Raw genomic sequence first — 23,796 nt, 5'->3', positions numbered from 1 at the left:
AATCTGACCAGAACTTAAAAATACTTCTGTTCTTTACCGCTCAATGATTGAACAGTGAGGTGAGTGGAGATTTAGGTATTCTTGATGAGCCAAAGACAGAGGATGACAGCCTAAAAGACAATCGAAATTCCATATGCCCAAAGGTTAAATTTTATTTACCCTGTTCACTGGCCCAAACTTAAAATTTTCATTGTATCAAGTAAAGATTTCATGAATCACCCCCTCCCAGCCAAAAATAAATATCAGGAACAAAATAAGGATAAGAGTTGGGTTTTAAACTGCACTTTATTTGTTACTATAACAGTCTTTTTTTTTTTTTTTTTTTTTACTGATCAACTATAAGCATGCAACGAGTTCTCTTCTGAATGGAACTGCTTCCACAGCCCTTTGGATATCAATAAGTAAATTATAAAGTCATTCAATTTGTAGCTCTCTCCTCCTTTAAAGCACTTCTAAGCAGTGTGTGTGACACATACCACAGAGGTAGGAAAGACCATTTTTAATAAATTATCTTCTTAATTGTAGAGAATTTCTGAAAATAAAACTAACAAAATGCTAAACCATGCCTCTGATGAGTACCAAAAGACCATCTCCTCTTATTTGAAGAATTAGTTCCCTGGAGAGTTCTGGCCTTTGTAGGGCACTTGATAACAAGATCCACCAGGGCTCCAAACAAATGCACTAAGAAAGCCTTCCACCACTCTCACTTGCCGATTCTTTGGACCACCCAATCTTGCTGGCAGAGAGGGCAGCGATTGTTCTGTTTCACCCACAGGGACATGCAGCAGTTGTGAAAGGAATGATTACATTCTCCCCAGACCACTGAAAGGGGAAAAAAAAAAAAAAAGATTATTTTGACATTACGTATTTTAATTTAAATTACTGAACTCAAATTATAGGTTATTTTATATTATGACGAATAATCATGGTTCATAATCTTGAATCAAGATGGCTAATTGGTCAACATTTTTTCTAACTATAAAGAAATAAAAACTTACCTGTGTAAATTACACTTAAGAAGTGAGATGAGGCGCTGTGATTAGGGGACTTTCCATCATTGTTTAGAATCTGTGGGTGATGTGGTGGCCCCCAGTCCCTACACAGCTCCACATGCTGTCTTCCTGAAGTTAGGAGATTAAAGAACTTGAGCCTTCCTTAGATCCCAGACCTTCTCAGTCATACACTGACCTGGAAACCTTTTGAGCTTTATTTTATTGAAAAAAATACTCCTGATTTTTATTTACCAAGATAATGAGTTTTAAATGTTTTCAGTTCATAGTAGTCTATCGTAAATAGATGACATGCTTCTAAACATCAGCTGTACATCTACTGAGTTATTTTCTAGAAGTAGTGATGAACTGCGTTAAGTCATCCATAAGCAGTGCAATTCCTCATGTGATAAATACATTAACTTTTCAAAGTGGCTGGCTGGAAAGAGAGGTCTCTTTGTGGTCAAAGAAAGGTGTCCTGAACCTCACAATTTCCGTTAATATTTTTTAAACCAAGGGAAGTCACCCATAATCTGAAATACAGTCTCAAATGTGGGCTTTATTTGTCACTTGCTTGACCTATATGAAAACAGACCAATGAAAGAAATAGGGAAAAAAAAAAACCAACCATGAAAAACCCCATATCTTCTTATGAAAATTATCTATAAGAAGTAGAAAGCAAGGGGAAATCATTCTGTTTCAGGACGAAGAAACAGGATTTGATAAATACCACATAAATCATTATTAAGAAGCTGAATGTAAACCACGCAAACAGAAAGTACAAAGTTAACCTTTCATCTTCAGAAAAGCTTTTATATATAGCAATCTAGAAGTAATGACCTCAAGAACTAGGACATAAAAACCTCTGAACTGCTTAAAACGTTTAGCCTAAGACAACTTTTGCAGCCCCAGACTATTAGCAAAATTTAATAGATTTCCATATACAAACTGTATCAGAAAAAATCTTGAGACTTAACATTTTTTCTATGTTAGTTGAAAAGTTAAGTATTGTATCATAAGAGTACTGAAAACTGAAGCGCTTTATTAGAATAAAACCCTACCAAATCTGACCTACAATACAGTTAACTTTAAATGATGTTTTGGCAAATTCCTTACTTCATAATTTTCTTAATAGAAAAGAATGATTCCTTTTTTGAATATCAAATATTTACTATGCCCATGTCTAGAATATATAATCAATTCTTAATTACAGGCAATAAAAGGCCTTGGAGATTAATTCCATTAAGGCCTTTAGAGAACCAACACATTTTATATTAATAATGGATCACTGCTTTACAGTTTGTTTTTGTGTATTGATAAAGTCAATCTTAATTGCAAATTCAAACATCCCCACTGAGAGGAAAACCTGCAGTTGAAAAACCAAGAGAATGAAATTACAACATACCAACACAATCCTCTTGTTTGTTTTCAGCTTGACATCTAAGACAGGCATCTAAAAGTAAACAAATAGCAATTCTCATTCTGATGCTCAGAATGCAATTTTTAAAACCCAGACACTTCAAAGTCAAATAAAAGCCCAAAGGGTTAGAGATGGAGATAACAGACTCATATTATTAATTTCTCATCTGAACACAACTGTTTAAAGATGAATAAAGTACAAGGCACTCTACTCATTTACTTATGACCAGGAGCCATTTCACAAGGGTTACCGACCCTCTATTTTCACAAGCTCTGATGAAAAGATGTCCCCAAGGTGCATGCAACCCCTAGAGAAAAATATGCCATACTCCATTATATACTGGGAGTTCATATAGACTCACTGGGCATGATCACATAGATTAACCTTAGGGGCAGTTTATTTTCAAGATACCATGATAAGTAAGTCATGCATATATATTGGTATTTGCTTATACACACATAAAGAAACTCTAGAATACCCAAGTAATAAAATTTACCAAAGAGGGGATGGGATGGAAAATTTTCATTATATATTTTCCAAAAATTCTCAATTATGTGACTGTATGATCTATATAAAAATTTAACTAAAATTAATTTTTAAAGAACCTCTTAAGTACTAGGTTCTCTCTCTCTTTTTTTTCTTTTTAAAGAAAATGCTCCCTTGGGGCGCCTGGGTGGCTCAGTCGGCTGTCTGCCTTCAGCTCAGGTCATGATCCCAGGGTCCTGGGATCGAGCCCTGCATCAGGTTCCCTGCTGGATGGGCAGCCTCCTTCTCCTTCTCCATCACTTGTGCTCTCTTGCTCTCTCTCAAATAAATAAATCTTAAAAAAAAAAAAGAAAGAAAGAAATGCTCCCTACATTTATAAATATGTCTGAGCCCAAAGCATTTATCCAACAATGGCAAAGTATTTTAATAATTTATTTGGGAGTAAATTCTAGGAATGGGAACCTAAAGGGTATACTAGCAGTTTTCAAAATTCACTCTGTACTACTATTTGCTTGATGAAGGAGGTAATATAGAATATTTTAGGGACCAATAAAATGGATTCACTCATTAGCTGGAAGAGGAGTCCGACATGGGTAAAAGGAAGTTCAAACCAACAGAAAAAAAAAATAGTTTTTAACATAAATTGGAGAAAAAGAATTCTGTAAAAATAGATACACAGTGAAGTTGAAGCCTGCTCCTCTTCTTACACTGGATTATGCTCAGGCGTTTGTTTGCTCCTCTCTGCACGCTCTTACCCTAAAAAAACACACCACCCTGGCCTCTTTGGTGTGGATTAAAAACAACCAGTGCCTCCTAAGGCTTTCTTCAATCCCACAATTACTGAGTATCTACTCTGTATAAGGAGTTATGCACTGGGACACCAAAATGACCGAGTCTGGGTCCCTGGTCTCACCAGGAAATGGGGAGGTAGGCAGGCAAACAAAATATCATAAGGATCATGATAAAAGGGTGAAGACATGGCTCTGGTTCTGTATAATCACAGAATTATAATCTGTGATCCCAACTACCTCTTTCACAAATTAGGAAAACAAGACTCCAAAAGGTATGTCAGGGCGCCTGGGTGGCTCAGTTGGTTAAGCGACTGCCTTCGGCTTAGGTCATGATCCTCGAGTCCCTGGATCGAGTCCCGCATCGGGCTCCCTGCTTGGCAGGGAGTCTGCTTTGCCCTCTGACCCTATCCCCTCTCATGTGTTCTCTCTCATTCTCTCTCTCAAATAAATAAATAAAATCTTTAAAAAAAAAAAAAGGTATGTCAAATGTCCAAGTTAACATAAATAGCCACGAAGGGTTACTCTGGCTCTTTAGAACTTAACAGAACTAGCAAACCTATTTTCCTCTTCTTCAACACTTGCTCTCTCTGCCATCTGCCCCTTTCAGAGTGAAGGGAGAGGAGCGGAAACCAAAGAGTGTTAACCACATCAGAACAGGCTGACAGGCAAATCTTGGATCAAGAAGTCATAATAAATCATTTAGGTGTATGAAATGAATTCAAAATATTAAGGAAATGGAATTCACTGGGCTCTTTTGCACAATCTAGAAATCTCTGGATTACAATTTTGATTGAGCTTTGATTTAGACTCATTACCAAAACCCAACCTAAATCGAAGAATTCCTAAAGTTTTAGATAAAAGAAAAATAATTCCTTTCATGATATTCCTAAGATCTAAAACAGAACGTTTCTAAGGAGTACAGTAACAGTAACACCTTTTAGAATGATGCTACTAAGGTAAGGCTTGGGAAGTCTGAAAAACAAACTTCCTTCTGCTGTCACCTGACCACCAAATGGATTTTAACACCTCATAAACAAAATACAGAGGTCTAGTCCAGAATACTTTTCTGAACTCAAAGGACAGCTGTTGTAAATCTGCAAAATTAATCCACAGTAGCAGAATACTTGCTATAATTAGAAGGTTAATATGAATGTGAACCATTTATAGCCCATACTTTGACTTACTCTAAATATCCCAGTAGAGTTTATTTGTTGCAAGATTTCAACCATTACTTTGAATTCTGTATTTCTACGTACAAGTCTAAAACTTTTCTTTGGGGAGGAATATAAAACACACTTTCTGGAACACTCTTTTTAAACTAAAGAAAATTTAGAGGATAAAATATTTAGCAAAGCTTGTCTTGCAAAAGAAGAAAAGATTAAGTTGCCTGGATAAGTTAACAATGCCACACAAACCGGAAAATTATGATTGTAGTTTAAGTAAGGGGTGGGGCAAGGGGGCTTTACTGCAGGCCAATAAACGAGGTACTTTTAAGACCTAATATGCAAAATAAGTGGATCATGTCTGAAATCAAAAGTAAAAAATAAAAAATATTTGAATCCCATTTTTGTAAATCCTCTATGAAACAAGTCCTTATGAATCAAAAACAAAAGAGTGTACTAAAGAGAGTGTAAATTGAGAATCCCTTGATTCTGGTAGGTTTAAATTCCATCCCTTGAGAGAACAATTCTGTTTATTTTCTCCAATTTTCTCATTTTTCAAAGCAAGACACAAAGTTTTCAAATTATAGAACCTCAGTTTTTTCCACCTACCCCCAAGAAACATTAAGATCCTCTCTCAGTATTTTAAATGCTCTCTTTAAAAATATAACTTGCATTTAGATAGCATCTCTTTTTCAAAGTGGACTGAGACCTTAAAACAGAGAGCATATAAAATATAAAATATAACAGGATGAAGCTGCTCTGAAAGGTTTCGCCTGGTCCAGTATTTTTATTCGAAGTATCACAGAAAGAAGTTAAGACTTTATTTGTACAAGTGGGTTCTCCACAAAGGCCCGACACAGAGCAGGGCAGAATCTTCTTCAGGAAATGGCATCCTATGATAGGGAGGGGCCAGAAGGAGATGAAGTTTTTTATGTTTCTGAATAAAGGGCTTACATTCTTCATTTCCGGCGAACCTTAAATATTCTTTTTTTTTTTTAAAGATTTTATTTATTTGACAGAGCACAAGCAGAGGGAGAGAGAGGGAGAAGCAGGTTCCCTACTGAGCAAGGAGCCCGATATGGGACTCGATCCTAGGACCCTGGGATCATGACCTGGGCCGAAGGCAGCCGCTTAACGGACTGAGCCACCCAGGCGTCCCGAACCTTAAATATTCTTGAACCACACTGTATCCCCTTCAAGACAAGGGAGTGCCATCTGCCCCATCCTAAGACATGCAGATTTAAAAGCCCGTGGAACAGCAGTAGCTAATCCAAAAATGCAATGGCTAGAACACTTTTCTTCCCTTCGCCTCTCAGGGGCGAACTGAGGGTGTCGTTTTTGTGGAAGATGACTCCAAAGCATCACTTTGGTGTATGACCACAATCATTAAAGTGCCCTACTTATTCAGGGCCTTTACTCTGACCCCTTTGCTGTTTGCTTTTAGAGATGGACCTGGCCACACAAACCGAAGTGGTTTCTCCTAACTGCCATCAAATGACCCAGTTTTATTTCCTTGGCCACACCCATCACTACCTGAAATTACCTTAATTCCTCTGCTCACTGCCCGTTTCTCTCCCTAGAAGAGCAGCTCCCAGCGCCGGGCGCCTGCTGAGCCCCAGGCGGCGGCGGCAGCTCCCGGCACCCCTGCCCCCACTCCTCTCGACCCGAGTCTCTCCGAGCCTTCTTCCGCCGTCCCCCACGCCCAGAGTCGGCCCCGCGGAGGCCGTAGCGCGGCCCGGGCCTCGCGTGCAGCGCTTACCCATCACCTGGACCCTGCAGATGGCGCACGTATCGCACTCCACGTCCCAGCTCCACATAGCCACCGCATTCCACTTTTTGAGAGAGAACATTTTGTCGCCTCCCGACTTGGAGCCTGCGCTCCCGGAGTGAGAGGACAAGGCGCAGGGTTCCTCGCCGTCTTCCACGTCGGCCATGGCGGCGACGCGGAGTCGGGGGAGGCGGGTGGCTATGGCGGCTCTGTGGGGTCGCCCGGCGGGCCACAGCGCCGCCTGCAGGCCACGGGCAACTGCGGTGCCTCCGACAGGGGCCGCCCCGATTGGCTGGCGCGGCCCAGTGACGTCATCTTACGCTAGCGCCCGGCCGCTTGTCCACGCCTGCCCCGCTCGCTGGGGCAGCTCGGAGGGCTGAGAGCCTTTAGAGCGATTCCGGTGTGAAGCCTGGAGGCTTCGGTGCTTAGTGTTCCTCCTCTCCCGCGCTCTGGAGCACACTCTGCAGGCACCAGGTGTCCTACTGTGCGCCTTCAGGGACTTACCACGCTCACAAATTAACTGTTCCCCGGGGGCGCCTGGGTGGCTCAGTCGTTAAGCGTCTGCCTTCAGCTCAGGTCATGATTCCGGGGTCCTGGGATCGAGCCCCCCTTGGGCTCCCTGCTCGGTGGGAAGCCTACTTCTCCCTCTCCCTCTCCCACCCCCCCTGCTTGTGTTCCCTTTCTTCACTGTGTCTCTGTCAAATAAATAAAACCTTTAAAAATAAAAAGACATATATAACTGTTCCCCGGCCCTCCCCCATGTAAACCATCAGAGCAGGGACCATGTCTTCCGTATCTAGGAAACGTCTGGCCTCAGAAGGTTTTCTGAGAAACCTGGCTCAGTGGTTCTCAAACTTTTTGGGCTCAGCACCCCGTTAAGTTTAAAAACTATAGGACCTTAAAGAGCCTTTATGGAAGATGTATATGTTTGTTTTTTAAGAAATTTAAATTGAGGGGAAGATTTAAATATTCATTTAAAAGTAACAGTAATAAACTCATTACAAGTTATTAGAGCGATGGTGCCACATATAACGTCGCTTCTGGAAAACTCCATGGTACACTCCTAAGAGTGTAAAGAGGGAAATAGCTCTGAATATTGGCATGCAAATAGTTTTGACCTGTTGGTCCCCTGAGAGGATGCCAAGACCTCTGGGTCTCATGCTCTGAGAACCTCTGATGTGGTTCAACCTCCTTTTATATGTACGAGTAACACCGCTGTTATGTGAAGGTGACAATTATGAAACCTGGGTTCTTCTATTGCTAGCCTGGGGTCATGTTCTTTTGTTTTCTCAAGCAAAGCAGACAACATCTTCCTTTTAAAAGATAAGAAATTTGAGGTCCGGAATGCCTAAGGAGATGACTGATTACCACCACCACCTAGTGGTGGACACCGGTAGTGTCAGGTGTGGGATTCCAAGCCTCCCTTCTCTCAGTGGGGCGCTCAGCCTCCCCTGGCCTCCTCATGCCAGGCCCTGTGTCTGGATGGAGGCTAACCAAACTCAAGGAGTCGGGCAGAGGACACAAGGATGCATAAGTATGTAAAAATAGAAATATGGACACAGGGTCACATTTGGCTAGATGCTATGTGTGCTGCTTGTCGAGTGGAATATTAAGTGCTGCAAGGGACAGAGATATCCCTGAGGACTGATGCCATGAGGAAAAGCCTCATGGAAGAGGTCAAGTCTGAACTGGGGAGAGATGGGAGGCCCTCAAGGCCAGGATATGAGTGAAGAGAGCACACCTCTCCAAGCTGTCAGCCAGAGCAGAGCAGGAGAGGTGGCGGATGTTAATCTCACCACACTAACTTTATGAGCCAGATAAAAATGCCTATAAACAAGCCCAGATGAACATATTCATATTAAACGACCACACATCTGACTAGAGATGGTTCTAAATGCAAGATATCTAACAAAGGAGGGAGGCAGGAACCAGATGAGGATAAAATGCACTCAAGTTGTTGGGAACTGGCCAGTTTGAAAGAGAAAAGGAGAGAAAGTCAGATGAAAGGATGAAAGTCTAGAGGATGCCTTTTTTTTTTTTTCACATTTTAACATCTCTGAAACTGGACAGAACTTCCCCTACCTGCTCCAGCTGGACTGCTCTCTGCACTTAGAAAACTTACTCATCTTCACTCTTTGCCAACATATACTCATGTACTCCCAGGAAATCACAGTACTTATTGTATCTCTTCCACTTTTTTGGCACTGGGTCACATAGCAAGCAAAAAGTGCTGTTACTGATGTTTATTGAGCAATTTCAAGTTTTTAAAATTGACAGCTCATAAATGATAAAAATGTTAAAATAGTAAAATGAGTATACAATGAAAAAAAGCAAGTACTGTTAATAGACTTTCCAGAAATTCCTACATATGTACAAACAGACACAACTCATTAAAAAATTTTTAAGGGGCACCTGGGTGGCTCAGTCGTTAAGTGTCTGCCTTCAGCTCAGGTCATGATCCCAGGGTCCTGGGACTGAGCCCCGCTTCAGGCTCCCTGCTCAGCGGGAAGCCTGCTTCTCCCTCCCCTCTCCCCCTGCTTGTGTTCTCTCTCTCACTGTGTCTCTCTCTGTCAAATAAATAAATAGAATCTTTAAAACAAAACAAAACAAATACCATCATTATAAATATTGCCTTACACATGTGTGAGAGAATATTTGTAAAATAAATTTCTCAGACACCTAGGTCAAAAGTTACGTATTTTTCATTTTGATAGACAATGTCAAAAGACTTCTAAGGAGGCACACAGTTTTACACTCCCACTGAGTGGATGTCAGTGGCAAATTTCAAAAAGGTCTTTTTTTTTTTTTTAAAGCAGGTACAATTTATCAGGAGGTCTCACAGATTCGATATATAAGTTCTGAAGATCCGTTATATTATTTCAACTCTCACACTCTGTTATTGTTTACTTTTAACATGTGAGGATCTTGTCTTCCTAGCTAGATGCTAAGATACTGAAGGGTGAACATAATTTACTATAAACATCCTCACCTTCACAGATAGTTTGGTTCCACAGACTTGCCAGAACTTGATTTGTACATGGTATGAACGACAGCCTTGCCTTTTAAAAAAATATACATTCATTTCTTTATTTTTTATTTTGAGTAGGCTCCACACCCGAAATGGGGCTTGAACTCACAACTCTGAGATCAAGAGTCACATTCTCTACCGACTGAGCCAGCCAGGCACCCCAACAGACTGGCTTTTTGTTTTGTTTTTTGTTTTGTTTTGTTTTGTTTTTTACTTCAAAATGGAAAGGTCTTAAGTCTTTTTTTCTTCTTTTTTATTTTTCGTGTGTAGCTTTTCCAAGTGAAATAACTGGAATCATTTACTTCTAACATCAACAATAATAACTGCCACTAATATTTATATTTGAGCATGCATTATGAAACAAGTATTGTCCAAAAATACTTGACATGTGTCATCTCATTCAGTGCTTACCAAATGAGACAGGTGCTATTCTTATCCGTATCTTATCAGGGAGAACTGAGGCTCAGTGAGGTTAACCGACTTGGCCAATGTCACACACCTGGACTGCAGCAGTTTTCCACAGAGAATTCCAGTCCATTTCATTCCCCAGTCCACGCTTTTCATCCCTGCACCATATCGTCATGGCATATAACTTTCAACTAATCCAATTTATCATCCATACATTGGTCAACCACACCTCTTCTCTTTCCTATGGAGCAGATATCTTCATTTGGTGGGGGGAGGAGTGGTTAAAGTGATTGATTAGAAGTTTCCTCATTTGGGGAGTATCCCCATTTTGGGGGATGTCGTCTTTCAGAAAGTGGTTATTTCCAAATATTCCTATTATTCCCAACTATAGATATACTCATGAAAGAAGATTCTTTCTTTCTTAGATAAAGATCATGACTTCCTTCAAATTATAAATTTCACAAGCACATAAGAAGCACCAGAGGAGAATCCTACCTATTTTTACTAAGGTCAACTTGTGAAACCCACATTTTAGAAAATGACAAGTATGGGGCACCTGGGTGGCTCAGTTGGTTAAGCGACTGCCTTCGGCTCAGGTCATGATCCTGGAGTCCCAGGATCGAGTCCCGCATCAGGCTCCCTGCTCGGCGGGGAGTCTGCTTCTCCCTCTGACCCTCCTCCCTCTCATGCTCTCTGTCTCTCATTCTGTCTCAAATAAATAAATAAAATCTTTAAAAAAAAAAAAAAGAAAATGACAAGCATAGCAGGATTAACACTACTTTGAACTTTCATAAATTGTCATCAAATTTTAGAACTTGAGATGGGCTTGGTCCCAGTGAAAACAATTATTATAGAAAAAGCAATATCTTTCTACACATGTCTGGTTGGCCATGGAAATAGACAGCATCCATAAAGATATATGGCATCCATCTTCAGTTTTTAGCCTACGAAATAATGAAGAAAAAATAATAAATTATAAAAAGAAAAAAAAGGAAGTTCAACTTCATACAATAGGGAGTAAACATACGTAAAGCATTACCACCTAAAAGATCCCACATGTTTCATAAATAGTTTAGGTAAATTCACCATTTCAAAACCACAATAAGCTAACAGGAACCAGGATTTGGGGGGGGAAGTGGGAAAGTTGAAGACAGGATGCAAGGTTTGCACCAACATTTGAGGGAACTATGTTGTTTCCTACTACTTGTCCTTTGATACAATCATCCATCAGAATGGACTGATGGTTTGGGATACTATTACCTAGAACCAAAATTCTCGTGATTTTATCAAGTGCAAAATCTGCTGAGGGTGGCATCTACCCCAGTTCAGTGCCCAGGCTCTGCACACACACTCTCCTGGTGGCTGCAACTCAGCAGACCCAGACATCTAAGAACATACCTTTTTCTTCTTTCTACGGGTAATACTAGATTTCCTGCTATTTTTCCAAATAGATCTGAAGGTTTCTGAAGAGACTTGAGGAGTGACCATAATTTTTAAGACTGGTAGTTTACCTGAAAGGGGAAGAACATAATAGTAAATGGGCAGGATATCTCACAACTCCATTTGATGGATTGGGTCTTAGCTTCTGAGAGGGGCCTTTTCCCACATTGTTATTAACTGGGCAACTTTTCTCTCACCTAATACCTTTTCCCTATATCTTCTTGATGTGAGTGATCTGTAACAATTTATTTCTATAAAAACTTAGAAAACAATTTATTTCTATAAAAACTACTTCCAAATTAATCATCTGAAAGTGAAATTCTGATCTTGTCATTCATCACCTCTAATACTTTATTAGCTCTTCATCTTTAGTGGACCTCTCTTGGTTTTGCTTGTCCAGCTTGCATTTTAGCTTCTTTCTGAAACAGAAGCTTGAGTTTACTTTGGGGTTCCACTCCCCTGTCCTCCAGGGGTGGATGGGCACACAACCCAGATCTGGCCAATTAGTGGATTTATTCTCCCTGGCACAATGATTGGTTAACAGGTATGCATGTGACTCATGATGGTCCAGTGAAAACAGGAGAAAGGCTCTTAATCTTGAGATTAAACGGGTACAATGTAAACTTATGGCCAGTGCCCAAAATGCCACTGTGTGGGAAGAACCTGTCTGAGAATAAAGTCAACACAAGCAGAACTTCCAGGAGATGAAGGTAGGGAGTGTCACCTGAACCCCTAAATCCAGCTGGACCTGTAGTTAGAACCACCCTTGGACTTTTAGTTTTATAGGTCAACAATTTTGTGTATGTGTACTTAGATCAGTTTGAGTTGGTCCTGTATCACCTGAAACCAAGATTTTTCACTGATTATCCTATAAAGACCAGCAATATTGTGATTTATAAGAAATATGTATTTAGAGTATTCAGATTTCTCATATATATTTGGTCTTTGTCCATGGTTCCTGGCTCCCAAACCGTTGGAATTTCCTGAGCAATAAGAGAAATGGGAGCAGCTTTTGGTCTCTTAGGTGTGTGGGGTGATGGGTAAAATAGGTGATGGGGATTAAAGAGTATACGTACCATGATGAGCACCGAGTAATGTATAGAAACTATATTGTACACTTGAAGCTAATATAACACTCCGTGTCAACTACACTGGATTTTTAAAAAAGAAAACTTGAAAAATGTAATATCTGGTCCCTTGTTCTCAGTTCCTGAAAATGCCTTAGAGCCGTAAAGGTGAAATGGGTGCCTTGTAATTCAAAACAAGCCCCTTTCCATTACACCTGAATTTATGTTAATGAGGAGACTTGGAAAGCTGGTTGCCAGGGGAACCAACCATAAATGAATGGTTAGAACTTTCAGTCCTACCCCTTGATTCTCCAGGGAGGGGAAAGGGGCTGGAGGTTGAATCAATCACCAATGGCCAATGATTTAATCAATCATGCCCGTGTAATAAAGCCTCCATAAAAATCCAAAGGACGGGATTCAAGAGCTTCCAGGTTGGGAAACCAGAATGCTTCCACGTGCCATCATGCTGGGCTCCAAACTCCATGAGGACAGAGCTGCTTTGTTCGAGACTTCACCCTCTGTATCTCGTCATCTGGCTATTGATTTGTATCCTTTAATAACCTTTGTAATAACGCAGCAATCTAGTGAATAAACTGGTTTCCTGAGTCATATTAGCTGTTCTAGCCAATTAATCAAACCCAAGGAGTGGGTCATGAGAACCTCAGCTTTATAACCAGTCAGTCAGAAGCCCAGGTAACAATCTGGACTTGCTATTGATGTCTGAAGTGGTTGTGGGGGGGAGGGGACAGTCTTGTGGGACTGAGCCCTTAACCTGTGGAATCTGATGCTAAGCTCCAGATGGGTAGGATCAGAATTGAGTTGAACTGTGGGCCACCCAGCTAGTATTTGGGAATTGCTTGGTGGTGTGTGGAAAAACCTACCCCCATACATCAAAATTGGGGTCAGATAATAAGACTCAAATACCTAGCATGCCATTCGGAGAGCCTGTGTCAACCCATCCTTCTGTTATTTCCCATGGCACCTGCCCTTCTCCCCCTTCCTGTTTCTCATCTAGCCAGATGTCTGGGTCCTGCTTGCAGGTCCACAGGGGCCTCAAGCTGTAGTTTCTGGAGGTCAGGATACACCAGGAAGAGGCCAGAAGCAAAAAGGTAAGTAGGAAATATGGTGGAGAGGAAAAATAAGAACCTTAAAAATAGGACTGCATGTACTAAAAATAAGTACTTAAAAATAGTACTGCATGGGGGCGTGGGGTGGCTCAGTCATTAAGCGTCTGCCTTCGGCTCAGGTCATGATCCCAGGGTCCTGGGATCAAGCCCCACATCGGGCTCCCTGCTCAGCCAGGAGCCTGCTTCTCCCTCTCCCACTCCCCCTGCTTGTGCTCCTGCTCTCCCTGTCTCTCTCTCTGTCAAATGAAGGAGTGAAATCTTTAAAAAAAAAAAAAGGACTGCATGACCCTCCAGTTGAGAGTGCAACATGAAAATGGTTGTAAGGGTGTGGGAACAAATCAGGCTGGGCACAGTAAAGGGTAGTGGAGGATAAGGTGGATGAATATGGGTAAGGGACCTGGAGGTATAAGACAATACAGTTTATAATTTCAGGATGTAGAAAGGGCCAGAAACTGTGTCACTGAGGGCTTGGGTGGTACATATGCGCCTGGAAGATAAGCAAAGTCAGCATCCTATTTGGATGTTTTCCTCCGGTGAGCAGTGCTTATTGATACTTGGTGTGGTCATTCTATCCTATGAGTCATTCCATCCTGCGGGTCATCACAAAAAAAGGTGTGGTTGTGCGGGGAATGTTGCTCTGATACTTCAGGGTGGGGCTGGGCCATAATAAAATCTAAGGCAATAATCTCCCAGGGGTGTGCCTAGATTGAGAGGCACTCATGTTTCTTGGGCCTAATTTTGGCCCAGTGTCTTCCATGTTTCCTTATAGAGCAAAAGGTTATACAGATGTAGTTCTGCTAGGTGACTTGAGGGGCCATGTGGAATGTCTAATAAAGACCCTGGTGTCTCACTTGGGCCATTTGGGGATGGGGGTGTCACTGGCTTCAAAGGCCTTTGACCAGGTCTAGTGTAGACCAGTTGACCTATCAATCATAATCTAAAGGAGCTTGAGGCAAATACTTCTAGTTCCCTGACTGATATCTTTTCTGACCTTATTTTCTAACAGAGCTCAAATTTTTCTTAGGGCAGGGCGCCTGGGTGGCTCAGTTGGTTAAGCGACTGCCTTCGGCTCAGGTCATGATCCTGGAGTCCCGGGATCAAGTCCCGCATCGGGCTCCCTGCTCGGCGGGGAGTCTGCTTCTCCCTCTGACCCTCCCCCCTCTCATGTGCTCTCTGTCTCTCTCATTCTCTCTGTCTCAAATAAATAAATAAAAAATCTTTAAAAAAAAAAAAATCTTGTTAAAAAAAAAATTTTTTTTCTTAGGGCAGAAATGTGTCCAGCTAAAAATTAGGGATGGGCATGTGACATGCTTCTGACCAACTAGAAATAAGCATAAGTATGCTGGGGATTTCTGAGATTTCCTCATACAGGTACGAGTACATTCTCCTTGTCCCTTCCTTCTTCTTCTGGTCTGGAATGGAGATGGAAGGCTCTCAGTGAAGCAGCCACCTTACAGCTATGAGGATAAAATCACCTGTTAAGGCTGATGGTGGAGAAAGAGAAGGGAATGATGGGACATGTCTGTACCTGCTCAGTCTTCCTCTACCTGATTAAGCCACTACAGCTGGCCCTATTCCATGTAACCAAATATCATCTCTAACTATGCAGAATTTAATAACAAATAAGAAGAAATCATCGTCAGGGAGAAAAACAAAGCTCAGAGTTGAAAAAAAGAAGACAGGCTCAAATATAGAGGAAAAAAGGAGATTCAATAAAAAAACAGGCCCAAAGTCTTGACGACTGTGAAGGTCAGGAGGGAGATGCTCAGGCTGTGAGGAATGCTGGGGGCTGGAAACCACTTGAAATGGGGTGAGTAGTGTGGTATGGGGGCCAGCTTGAGGTCTCAGAGGATTCCCATGATAGCCACACCCACAAAAGACTGTCATATTCCCGGCACACCACACTTTTGGTCATCCTTTTCACTTCTTTATAAAACTCTAGCCATTCATAAATGCTCTATATAGTGTGTGAAGCCTCCAACTCCTTAGTGGAAGCTGAGATGATTTAAGATAGTATTAGATATTGGGCTGCCTGGGTGGCTCAGTGGGTTAAGCATCTGACTTCAGCACAGGTCATAATCTCAGGGTCCTGGAATCGAGCCCCAAGTCAGGCTCTGCACTCAGTGGGGAGTCTGCTTGTCCCTCTGTCCCTCCCCCACTCGTGCACATGCGCTCTCAAATAAATAGAATCTTAAAAAAAAGATAGTATTAGGTATTGACATGGAATTACATAACAATGAATCACATGGTAGAAAGCTATCCAGTTTTCAATTCTCTAAAAATATAGTCAAAGTAATGCATACATATAGCTAAAAAATTAAATAGGGCTAAAAAGTTTATAATGAAAAACAACAGACCCTTGCCTTTCCTCTCAACACCTGCAGTCTTCTCCAGAGACAACCACTTTTAACTCACTCAGCTGTTTTTCATGAGATTTACTGCCTTATTTCCAAGTGCTTTTTGTATTATTTGATATTTCCAGTAAAAATTTTATATATTGACTGTTATCACTTCCTCTCACCAAACCTCCCAATAGTGATATTTCATAATTTTTAGTTAAATCAACACTTGGCGTATTGACTGGTACGGTCATATACATTTTGTTCACAATGTTTCCCTTTCTTATATAACTTTTTTTTTAAAGATTTTATTTTTAAGTAATCTTTACACCCAACTTGAATGTACAACCCCAAGATCAGGAGTTGCACACACTACTGACTGAGCCAGCGAGGTACCCCACTCATATAACTTTCTTCTGTCTGAATTAATAATTGTCTTAATTTTTCCTTTGCATTGTTTTCTGTGTACCTATTTTAAGTATTTCCCCCGATTTCTTTTATTTGTCATACACCCATATTTCTTGCAAAACACTTAAGTATTTCCAATGCTCTTTCAGTTTTCACTGCAGGATTCCTCCTTTCCAAAATCTATTTTTCTGTTCCAATTTGGACTAGTTCTGACCCTCAACCATCATCTGGGATTCCTTTTTCTACTTTTCTGTATTGTTCTCCTGATTTCTGGATTCTGCATCCTTCATCTTTGTGGTTTACTCTCATTTAGCTCAAGTGTGTTCTCTGGGACCTTCCTAGGAAACAGAGGAGGCACACAGTTTGAGTTCTTGTGTGCTAAAAACATCTTTACTTTATCCTCATACTTGGTTAGGAGTTGGGAATGAATTGAATTCTCAGAGTTGTCATGGCAGTGCCCCATAGTTTCTAGCTTCCAGTCAGAAGTCTGATGTCATTCTGACTCCCAGTCCTTCGGATGGAATATACAGTATTTATCTGTAAGTTGTTAAGATTCTCCCCTTTTTTCCTAGTGTTCTAAATGCCATGGTGATATAGCTTTTATCATTCACTGTTGCTGAGCACTCAATGGGCTCTTTCAATATGCAGATTTATGTCTGTTGGTTCAGGGAAAGGTCTTGATTTATTTAATAATTATTTGATAATGCCTTTTCTCCACTTTTCTCTGGTCTCTCTTTCTGAACTATGAGTTAAATGCTGGTGTTCACAGACTGATCCTCTCTCATATAGTCTCACCAACTTTTCATTCTACTTTTTAAAGACTTGCTTGACTTCATCTTTCAACATCTGTTTTGAAATTTTTATTTTGGCTATCATTTTTATTTGCCAAGAACTTTTTCTTATTTTCCCAATTAATCTTTTTTCGTAGCATCCTGTTCTTGTTTTACAGATGCATTATCTTCTGTTTCACTGGGGGAAGTTCTCAGATTTCTGTTCATAGTGAAGCTTGAGGCATCCAAAGGCTGATGGGAAGCTCCTCTGTATGAGCAGGGCTTGCTTACCCGCTGGGCTTTTTTGAATGATGAGGGCATGGCCAGGAGTCAGCATCTGTTGTTCCTTTCTTTGGAGCTATTCAGTTGATCAAAGAATACTCCAGAGGCACCTGGATGGCTCAGTCGGTTAAGCATCCGACTCTTGATTTTGGCTCAGGTCATGATCTCAGGGTTGTGAGGTCAAGCCCTGCATCAGGCTCCATGCTGGATGTGGAGCCTGCTTAAGATTCTCTCTCCCTGGGCGCCTGGGTGGTTCAGTTGGTTAGGCGACTGCCTTCGGCTCAGGTCATGATCCTGGAGTCCCCAGATCGAGTCCCACATCGGGCTCCCTGCTCAGCAGGGAGTTCTCCCTCTGACCCTCTTCCCTCTCATGCTCTCTATCTCTCATTCTCGCTCTCAAATAAATAAATAAAATCTTTAAAAAAAAAAAAAAAAGATTCTCTCTCCCTGGGGTGCCTGGGTTGCTCAGTTGTTAAGCGTCTGCCTTCGGCTCAGGTCATGGTCCCAGGGTCCTGGGATCGAGCCCCGCATCGGGCTCCCTGCTCCACAGGAAGCCTGCTTCTCCCTCTCCCACTCCCCCTGCCTGTGTTCCCTTTCTCTCTCTGCCTCTCTCTATCAAATAAATAAATAAAATCTTTAAAAAAAAAAAAAGATGCTCTCTCCTTCTCTCTCTGCCCATCCCCCCTCCACCCCTGTGCTTGCGTGCATGCTCTCTCTCAAAAAAAAAATAAATAAAAAGAATACCCCAGTCTTCTACATGGCTATCAGTCTCCAGAACCAGGGCAGACAAAAGTGGCTCAGGTAATGGTAAAGGCTGGAAGTGTTCAGTGTGTAGAATTTTCCCTAATCCTCTTTTCAGCTTCTTACTTTACCCTAATTCCAGCCATGCTGGATGTCCTAGGTCTGCTGAATGGCTGTTTAATTTTTCCAGAGAAAACTCCCTAACTGGTCTTCCTTCTTTTGTCCTCACCTCTCCTCGAATCTATTTTCAACTTAGAGTTGAAGTAATCCTGATAAGATGTGGGTCAGATCAGGTCACTCCTCTTAAAATTCTCAAATGCCTTTCCATCTCAATAAAGTTAAAAACCAAAGTCCTCATAATTGCCTAGAAGGCCCCCTGCCCTCCACGTTTACTTCTTGGAATTATTTTGTCCTATTACCTTCCCATTATTTCTCACTCCACTCCAGCCATGCTGGCTTCCATACTGGTTTTAGAACACACCAGCTAGCCTCCTGCCATAAGCCTTTGCACCTACTGTTCTGCTTACCTGGACCGCTCTTTTCCCAAATATCTACATGGCTTGCTCTCACACACCTTGCGGTCTTTACTCAAATGTTTCTTCTTAGTACAGCCTTCTCTGGCTATCCTAACTAAACTCCCCATCCCCTGACATACATGCTTTATCTCCTTTTCTTGCTTTATTTTTCCCTTAAGTATGATCGCCATCTGATATACAATAATGTATATTTTACTTCTCTTTTTTTTTTTTAAAGATTTTATTTATTTGAGAGAGAGAGAATGAGAGAGAGCACATGAGAGTGGGGAGGGCCAGAGGGAGAAGCAGACTCCCTGCCGAGCAGGGAGCCCGATGCGGGACTCGATCCGGGGACTCCAGGATCATGACCTGAGCCGAAGGCAGTCGCTTAACCAACTGAGCCACCCAGGCGCCCCTTTACTTCTCTTTATAGTTGGTTTACTGTCTGTCATCCACTAGCAAGGAAGACCCATGAAAGCAGGGATTCACTGCTCAACTCAAACAAGGCCTGGCATTTGTGGGGTGTCCTGATCAGATGTGCAGGCCACCAAATGTGGGCTGCTCCAATTGGGAGGAGGCCGGCAGCATGGGTGGTGAAAGAATTCACCCTAGGCAGAACAAAAGAGGTAAAAGTTTACTGAATACACTGCAAGGGAGTGGTGGACAGGACAGCAAAGGAGAGACTCTGCTAGGAGGCAGTGGTGAGGGGCCAGTTACAGGGCAGAGTGAGGAGGCAGGGAACGTATGGAATTTTCCCTTTTTTGGTAAGCTTAGGAACTGTGCCTGGTTATAATTGGTCAGTTAGGGCCTATGGCTATTTCAAGGCGGTCACTTAATGAGCCTATTTGCATTTAGCTCAGTGGTCGCTGAGGGCCCTTTTGCCTTGTTCTACAGCATTTAATAAATTGATGTTGAAATAAATAGATAAGTAAGAATGGATAACTTAAATGATCCTGAAGTCTTCTGTTTTTGTTTTTTAATTAGTAAAAAAGCAACCCTTTAAGATGTAGACAGCAGTTTCTCCCTCTGCTAACCTTTTTTTTTTTTTTTGGTAACAAGGAGGTTGCTGATGTTTCTGAGAAAGCTTTCATTGTGTGTGTGTGTTCCATCATTAAAGGTAGTTCATTAAGAATTCCTTGGTAGACAAATAAATGACTTTAGGCTGTTAATTTGGATTTCATGAAAGAAGTAGGGTTAGGATTAGAAATTAGCTTGTTAACTTGCAAATGATAAGAACACGCAAGCAATCAAAAGAAGAACATTAGTTCTATAATCAACGATATTACTAATTGCTTTTAATGTTTAAAAGGCTACCATTAAGGCTAAATGGCAGGAGATTTCCTTAAAGAATCCAACCAGCTAACCCTGTTTTGAGGAGTCTTTCTTGGTGTTCAAACTAACAATTGTAAGTGCTCCATCAGAAACATGCCATAATTATTTTGGTTCAAAATGTGGATGTATTAAAGCTACTCATGATATATACTACTATATATGGGGGAAAAAACACTTTCTTGAACTGTGAATTGTTTTTTAATGCTTTTTAAATGAGAATCTGTATTTTCAGGTGGGTATTTCATAATTACCTTCCCCATTTACGCATATTGAGCCATTTACTAGGCAAGCACAATGTTTTGCAGAGCCAAATAAGTACTCGATGAGAATCATTTTCCATCAAATCAGCTGAGACTGTCCATCATTTGCACTCACTACAGTAATGATCCGAAGACTGCCTGCAGCCTTTTATAATGTCTTCTGCTAAAGCAGGGTATGGTGAGAAAGTGACCACGGTGCTAAGGAAAACCAAATGAAGTCATTAACCTGCTTTCAGCTTATTGAGCTTAAAGTTCAATTCAAATTCATTTTAAAAGAATAATTCCATTGCATTTGAATTCAACTCAAATGGACTAGGAAGTAGATGTTCTGTTTCTACAAAATAAAAGGATAATTCAAAAATCTTGAGATCATTTGGTTGGCTGTGAAGAAATGACGATGCAGTGGCTTCAGTATAAAAATGTCAACATTGGGGCACCTGGGTGGCTCAGTCGTTAAGCGTCTGCCTTCGGCTCAGGTCATGACCCCAGGGTCCTGGGATCGAGCCCCGCATCGGGCTCCCTGCTCAGCGGGAAGCCTGCTTCTCCCTCTCCCACTTCCCCTGCTTGTGTTCCCTCTCTCGCTGTGTCTCTCTCTGTCAAATAAATAAATAAAATCTTTAAAAAATTAAAATTAAAAAAATAAAAATGGCAACGTGGTAGACAGTAATATTGTAATTCTTTTCTCTAAAACTGCCAGTATTAGGAAAAAATGCTATCTAAAACTATGCTGTGTCTCTAAGGTCATTTTATCGAGGAAATGATAAAGACCAATGCTTGTACTACTTAATTCTCTTCACGTAACCTGCCAGATAATGCACCAAGATTTCTCACCCCGCCTTTTTTAATTTAAATTCAAATTAACATATAATGTATTACTGGTTTCAGGGGTACAGGTCTCTGATTCATCAGTCATCTAGAAGTCTTTCCCCTACTTATTTATTTTTTTAAAAGATTTTATTTATTTATTTGACAGAGAGATAGAAGCACAAGTACGCAGAGAGGCAGGCAGAGGGAGAGGGAGAAACAGGCTGAGCCCGAAGCGGGACTCGATCCCAGGACCCTGGGATCATGACCTGAGCTGAAGGCAGACGCTTAACCAACTGAGCCCCTCAGGTGCCCTCTTACCCCCTTTTTAAACACTGAATTTGGATGTTTAAATCTGTTTACAATGTCTTTCACTGAGCTTTATTTTAAATGACGCTTTCTCATCTTCTCTCTGTCAGCAGTAAGAATGACTATCATTAATTCTGGTCATGCATATTAACGAAAGGAGGAGGGCAGGGTTGGCCAATGTTAAATAAATAACTCATTCCATATGTGATTCTCTCATTTTCAAAGGATTACATGGTCATAAAGGACCCTTCATGCTCTCCCGATGTCAGTCACAATTTAAGATGGTCCAGCAAGCACGTCAGAATCTTGTAAGGGATGTCGCTTGAGTTTTCCAATTGCTGTCTGGAGAAATATCTGCAGTTTGGGTTGTGGGGGAGAATAGAGAATAGGAGAGGGTCCCTCAGAGAATATTCCTTACAGTAACCCTCCTCTAATCTGCGCTTTCTCTCTCTATGGCTCCAGTTACTCATGGTCAGGAAGCAGATGGTCTTCCCTCTGAGGAATCATCAGAAGGTCAATAGTAGCCTAATGCTACTGCGTCATTCCCCTTACTTCATCTCCTCATGCAGGTTTTGTACATCATCACAAGAAGAGCAAGTATGGTATAGTAAGATATTTTGAGAGAAAGACCACATTCACATAACTTTTATTACAGTATACTATCATAAGTATTCTACTTTACTATTTATTATTGTTAATCTCTTACTGTGCCCATTTATAAATTAAACTCTCATAGGTAAGTTTGTAGAGGAAAAAAACAACATATATACGGTTTGGTCCTATGTGAGGTTTCAGGCATCCACTGGGGGTCTTGGAACATGTCCCCCATGCATAAGGGGAGGCTACTGTGCTTATGTCAAAGATGACATATGACATCATAAAAGTTCTTGAACTCTGTGCAAATCACTGAGCAAATGGATACAAGGGTAGGTGGCTTATGACAGTGCTCTTGGTCATCACTTAGCTCAGGCCAGTTATTTAATGAAAAAAGTAGAGCAAACTGTGAGTAGTATAGCATTTAGGGGTGAGTAGATGTGGACAAGTGGAGGGGAACACAAACCACAAACACTCTACCTGTCTTTCTGGCTCTCAGTGCTTCAAGAATGTCAGTAACAGCCATTTCTCCCAGGACATTGTTTCCAAGGTCAATTTCCCTTAAGTGAGCAGAGGATGTGATCAGGCTGGCCAAAGAAAAGGACAAATCAAAATGGCATTGTGTCAAGCATGTTTACTCAAAGAAACTCAGTCCACTTATTTTGGAGTCTGATCTCTCTTCTTAGATCCTCAGCACTCTCCTTGACAACCCCCTTCCAAAGATGATGCACTGACCCAATTTGAAACTGAATCCAGGCTTCCAATTTAATCTCTCTAGTTTGGATGCCTCTCCTAAGTAAATTGGTAGGATAAAGACTTTTAGTTGCCTCAAATCTTCCATTCACTTATTTATTCAGAAGATATGATGTGGTATTGTGCAGGGCTTCCCAGTCTTTTAGAATTTACGCACCAGTAAAATGTCAAAAAGCTTGGGGGGGGACTGGCTTGACAACTTCTAGTATGTCAAATAAATAACAATTCTCACCTAGCAACACTATAGCAGAACAAATGTTTTTACACAAAATTAGAAAGCGCATAGTCTCAAAATAAAGGATAGCTTTGAAAATTAAGTAAGTTTAGCTTTATGAAAAATGAATACTCCGGGGCGCCTGGGTGGCTCAGTCGTTGAGTGTCTGCCTTCAGCTCAGGTCATGATCCCAGGGTCCTGGGATCGAGTCCCACATCGGGCTTCCTGCTCGGCGGGAAGCCTGCTTCTCCCTCTCCCACTCCCCCTGCTTGTGTTCCCTTTCTCGCTGTCTCTCTTTCTCTCAAATAAATAAAATCTTAAAAAAAAAAGAAAAATGAATACTCCATCTATCTTTTTTTTCTAATCTCTTTGAGAATTACTGAAAATTCCTTCATGTCCCAGCACTGGCCTGCCAACTGGTCTTTGAGAGTCTCTGGCATCATGAGTAGACATGGAATCGGGTGAAGTCCTGGGCTTCTGGTCAGCTTCTACCTCCTGTCAACCGTGTAATCATGGGCAGGCCATGTGCCCTCTTGGGTCTCATCTTCCTCATCTGTAACATTGGCCCCCAAAATGGCTCTTCTGCCTATTTTATAAGGTTGTGGTGAAAACAGAATAAAGCAGTTCCTATGAAAGTATCTTGCAAATGCAGTACCAGTGATGTTATTATATTGAGTGCATGCTTACTAAATGCATATGATATATGTAACATTGCAGATTAAAGGAATATAACACATGGCTTCTGCTCTGAAAGATATTATCATATGACTTTCAATAAAACAATTATG

General features: G+C 41.2%; 1 protein-coding gene and 1 long non-coding RNA gene across 4 annotated transcripts; both read right to left on the bottom strand.

Annotated features, from left to right (window-relative positions):
* Positions 1-306: 306 nt before the first annotated feature.
* RNF7 (ring finger protein 7) lies at positions 307-6,857 on the bottom strand. 3 transcript variants are annotated; one of them, XM_031032566.2, is made up of 4 exons: positions 6,609-6,857; positions 2,395-2,442; positions 999-1,121; positions 307-822 (listed from the first exon to the last, which is right to left on the bottom strand). In XM_031032566.2, exons 1-4 carry the CDS (start codon positions 6,781-6,783, stop codon positions 704-706), a joined length of 465 nt encoding a protein of 154 aa, XP_030888426.1. In that variant the 5' UTR covers positions 6,784-6,857; the 3' UTR covers positions 307-703. The 3 variants fall into 3 exon arrangements, with proteins under 3 accessions (XP_030888426.1, XP_006737530.1, XP_006737528.1); XM_006737467.3 differs by lacking the exon at positions 999-1,121 and having other exon boundaries at positions 6,616-6,856; XM_006737465.3 differs by lacking the exon at positions 999-1,121 and having other exon boundaries at positions 6,609-6,855.
* A 1,988-nt stretch (positions 6,858-8,845) lies between these two features.
* LOC145722764 (uncharacterized) lies at positions 8,846-23,158 on the bottom strand. Its single transcript, XR_014147280.1, has 3 exons — positions 22,522-23,158; positions 11,452-11,564; positions 8,846-10,997 (listed from the first exon to the last, which is right to left on the bottom strand). It is a non-coding gene; the product is annotated as an uncharacterized LOC145722764 (long non-coding RNA).
* Positions 23,159-23,796: the final 638 nt, after the last annotated feature.

This window comes from Leptonychotes weddellii, chromosome 1, assembly GCF_054177405.1.
Source record: "Leptonychotes weddellii isolate Sample4059 chromosome 1, ASM5417740v2, whole genome shotgun sequence".
Lineage (NCBI taxonomy): Eukaryota > Metazoa > Chordata > Mammalia > Carnivora > Phocidae > Leptonychotes > Leptonychotes weddellii.
The sequence above is the reverse complement of the archived record's forward strand: the minus strand, read 5'-3'. Positions and strand labels throughout refer to the sequence as shown.

Bases quoted from the DNA above. Each gene is read 5' to 3' on its own strand.
- RNF7 (XM_031032566.2), bottom strand. From the start codon at position 6,783: ATGGCCGACGTGGAAGACGGCGAGGAACCCTGCGCCTTGTCCTCTCAC. The intron at 2,443-6,608 runs GTAAGCGCTGCA...GTTTACTTTTAG, and splicing joins CTGCAGGGTCCAGGTGATGG to ATGCCTGTCTTAGATGTCAA. The intron at 823-998 runs GTAAGTTTTTAT...TTCCCCTTTCAG, and splicing joins CTTAAGTGTAATTTACACAG to TGGTCTGGGGAGAATGTAAT.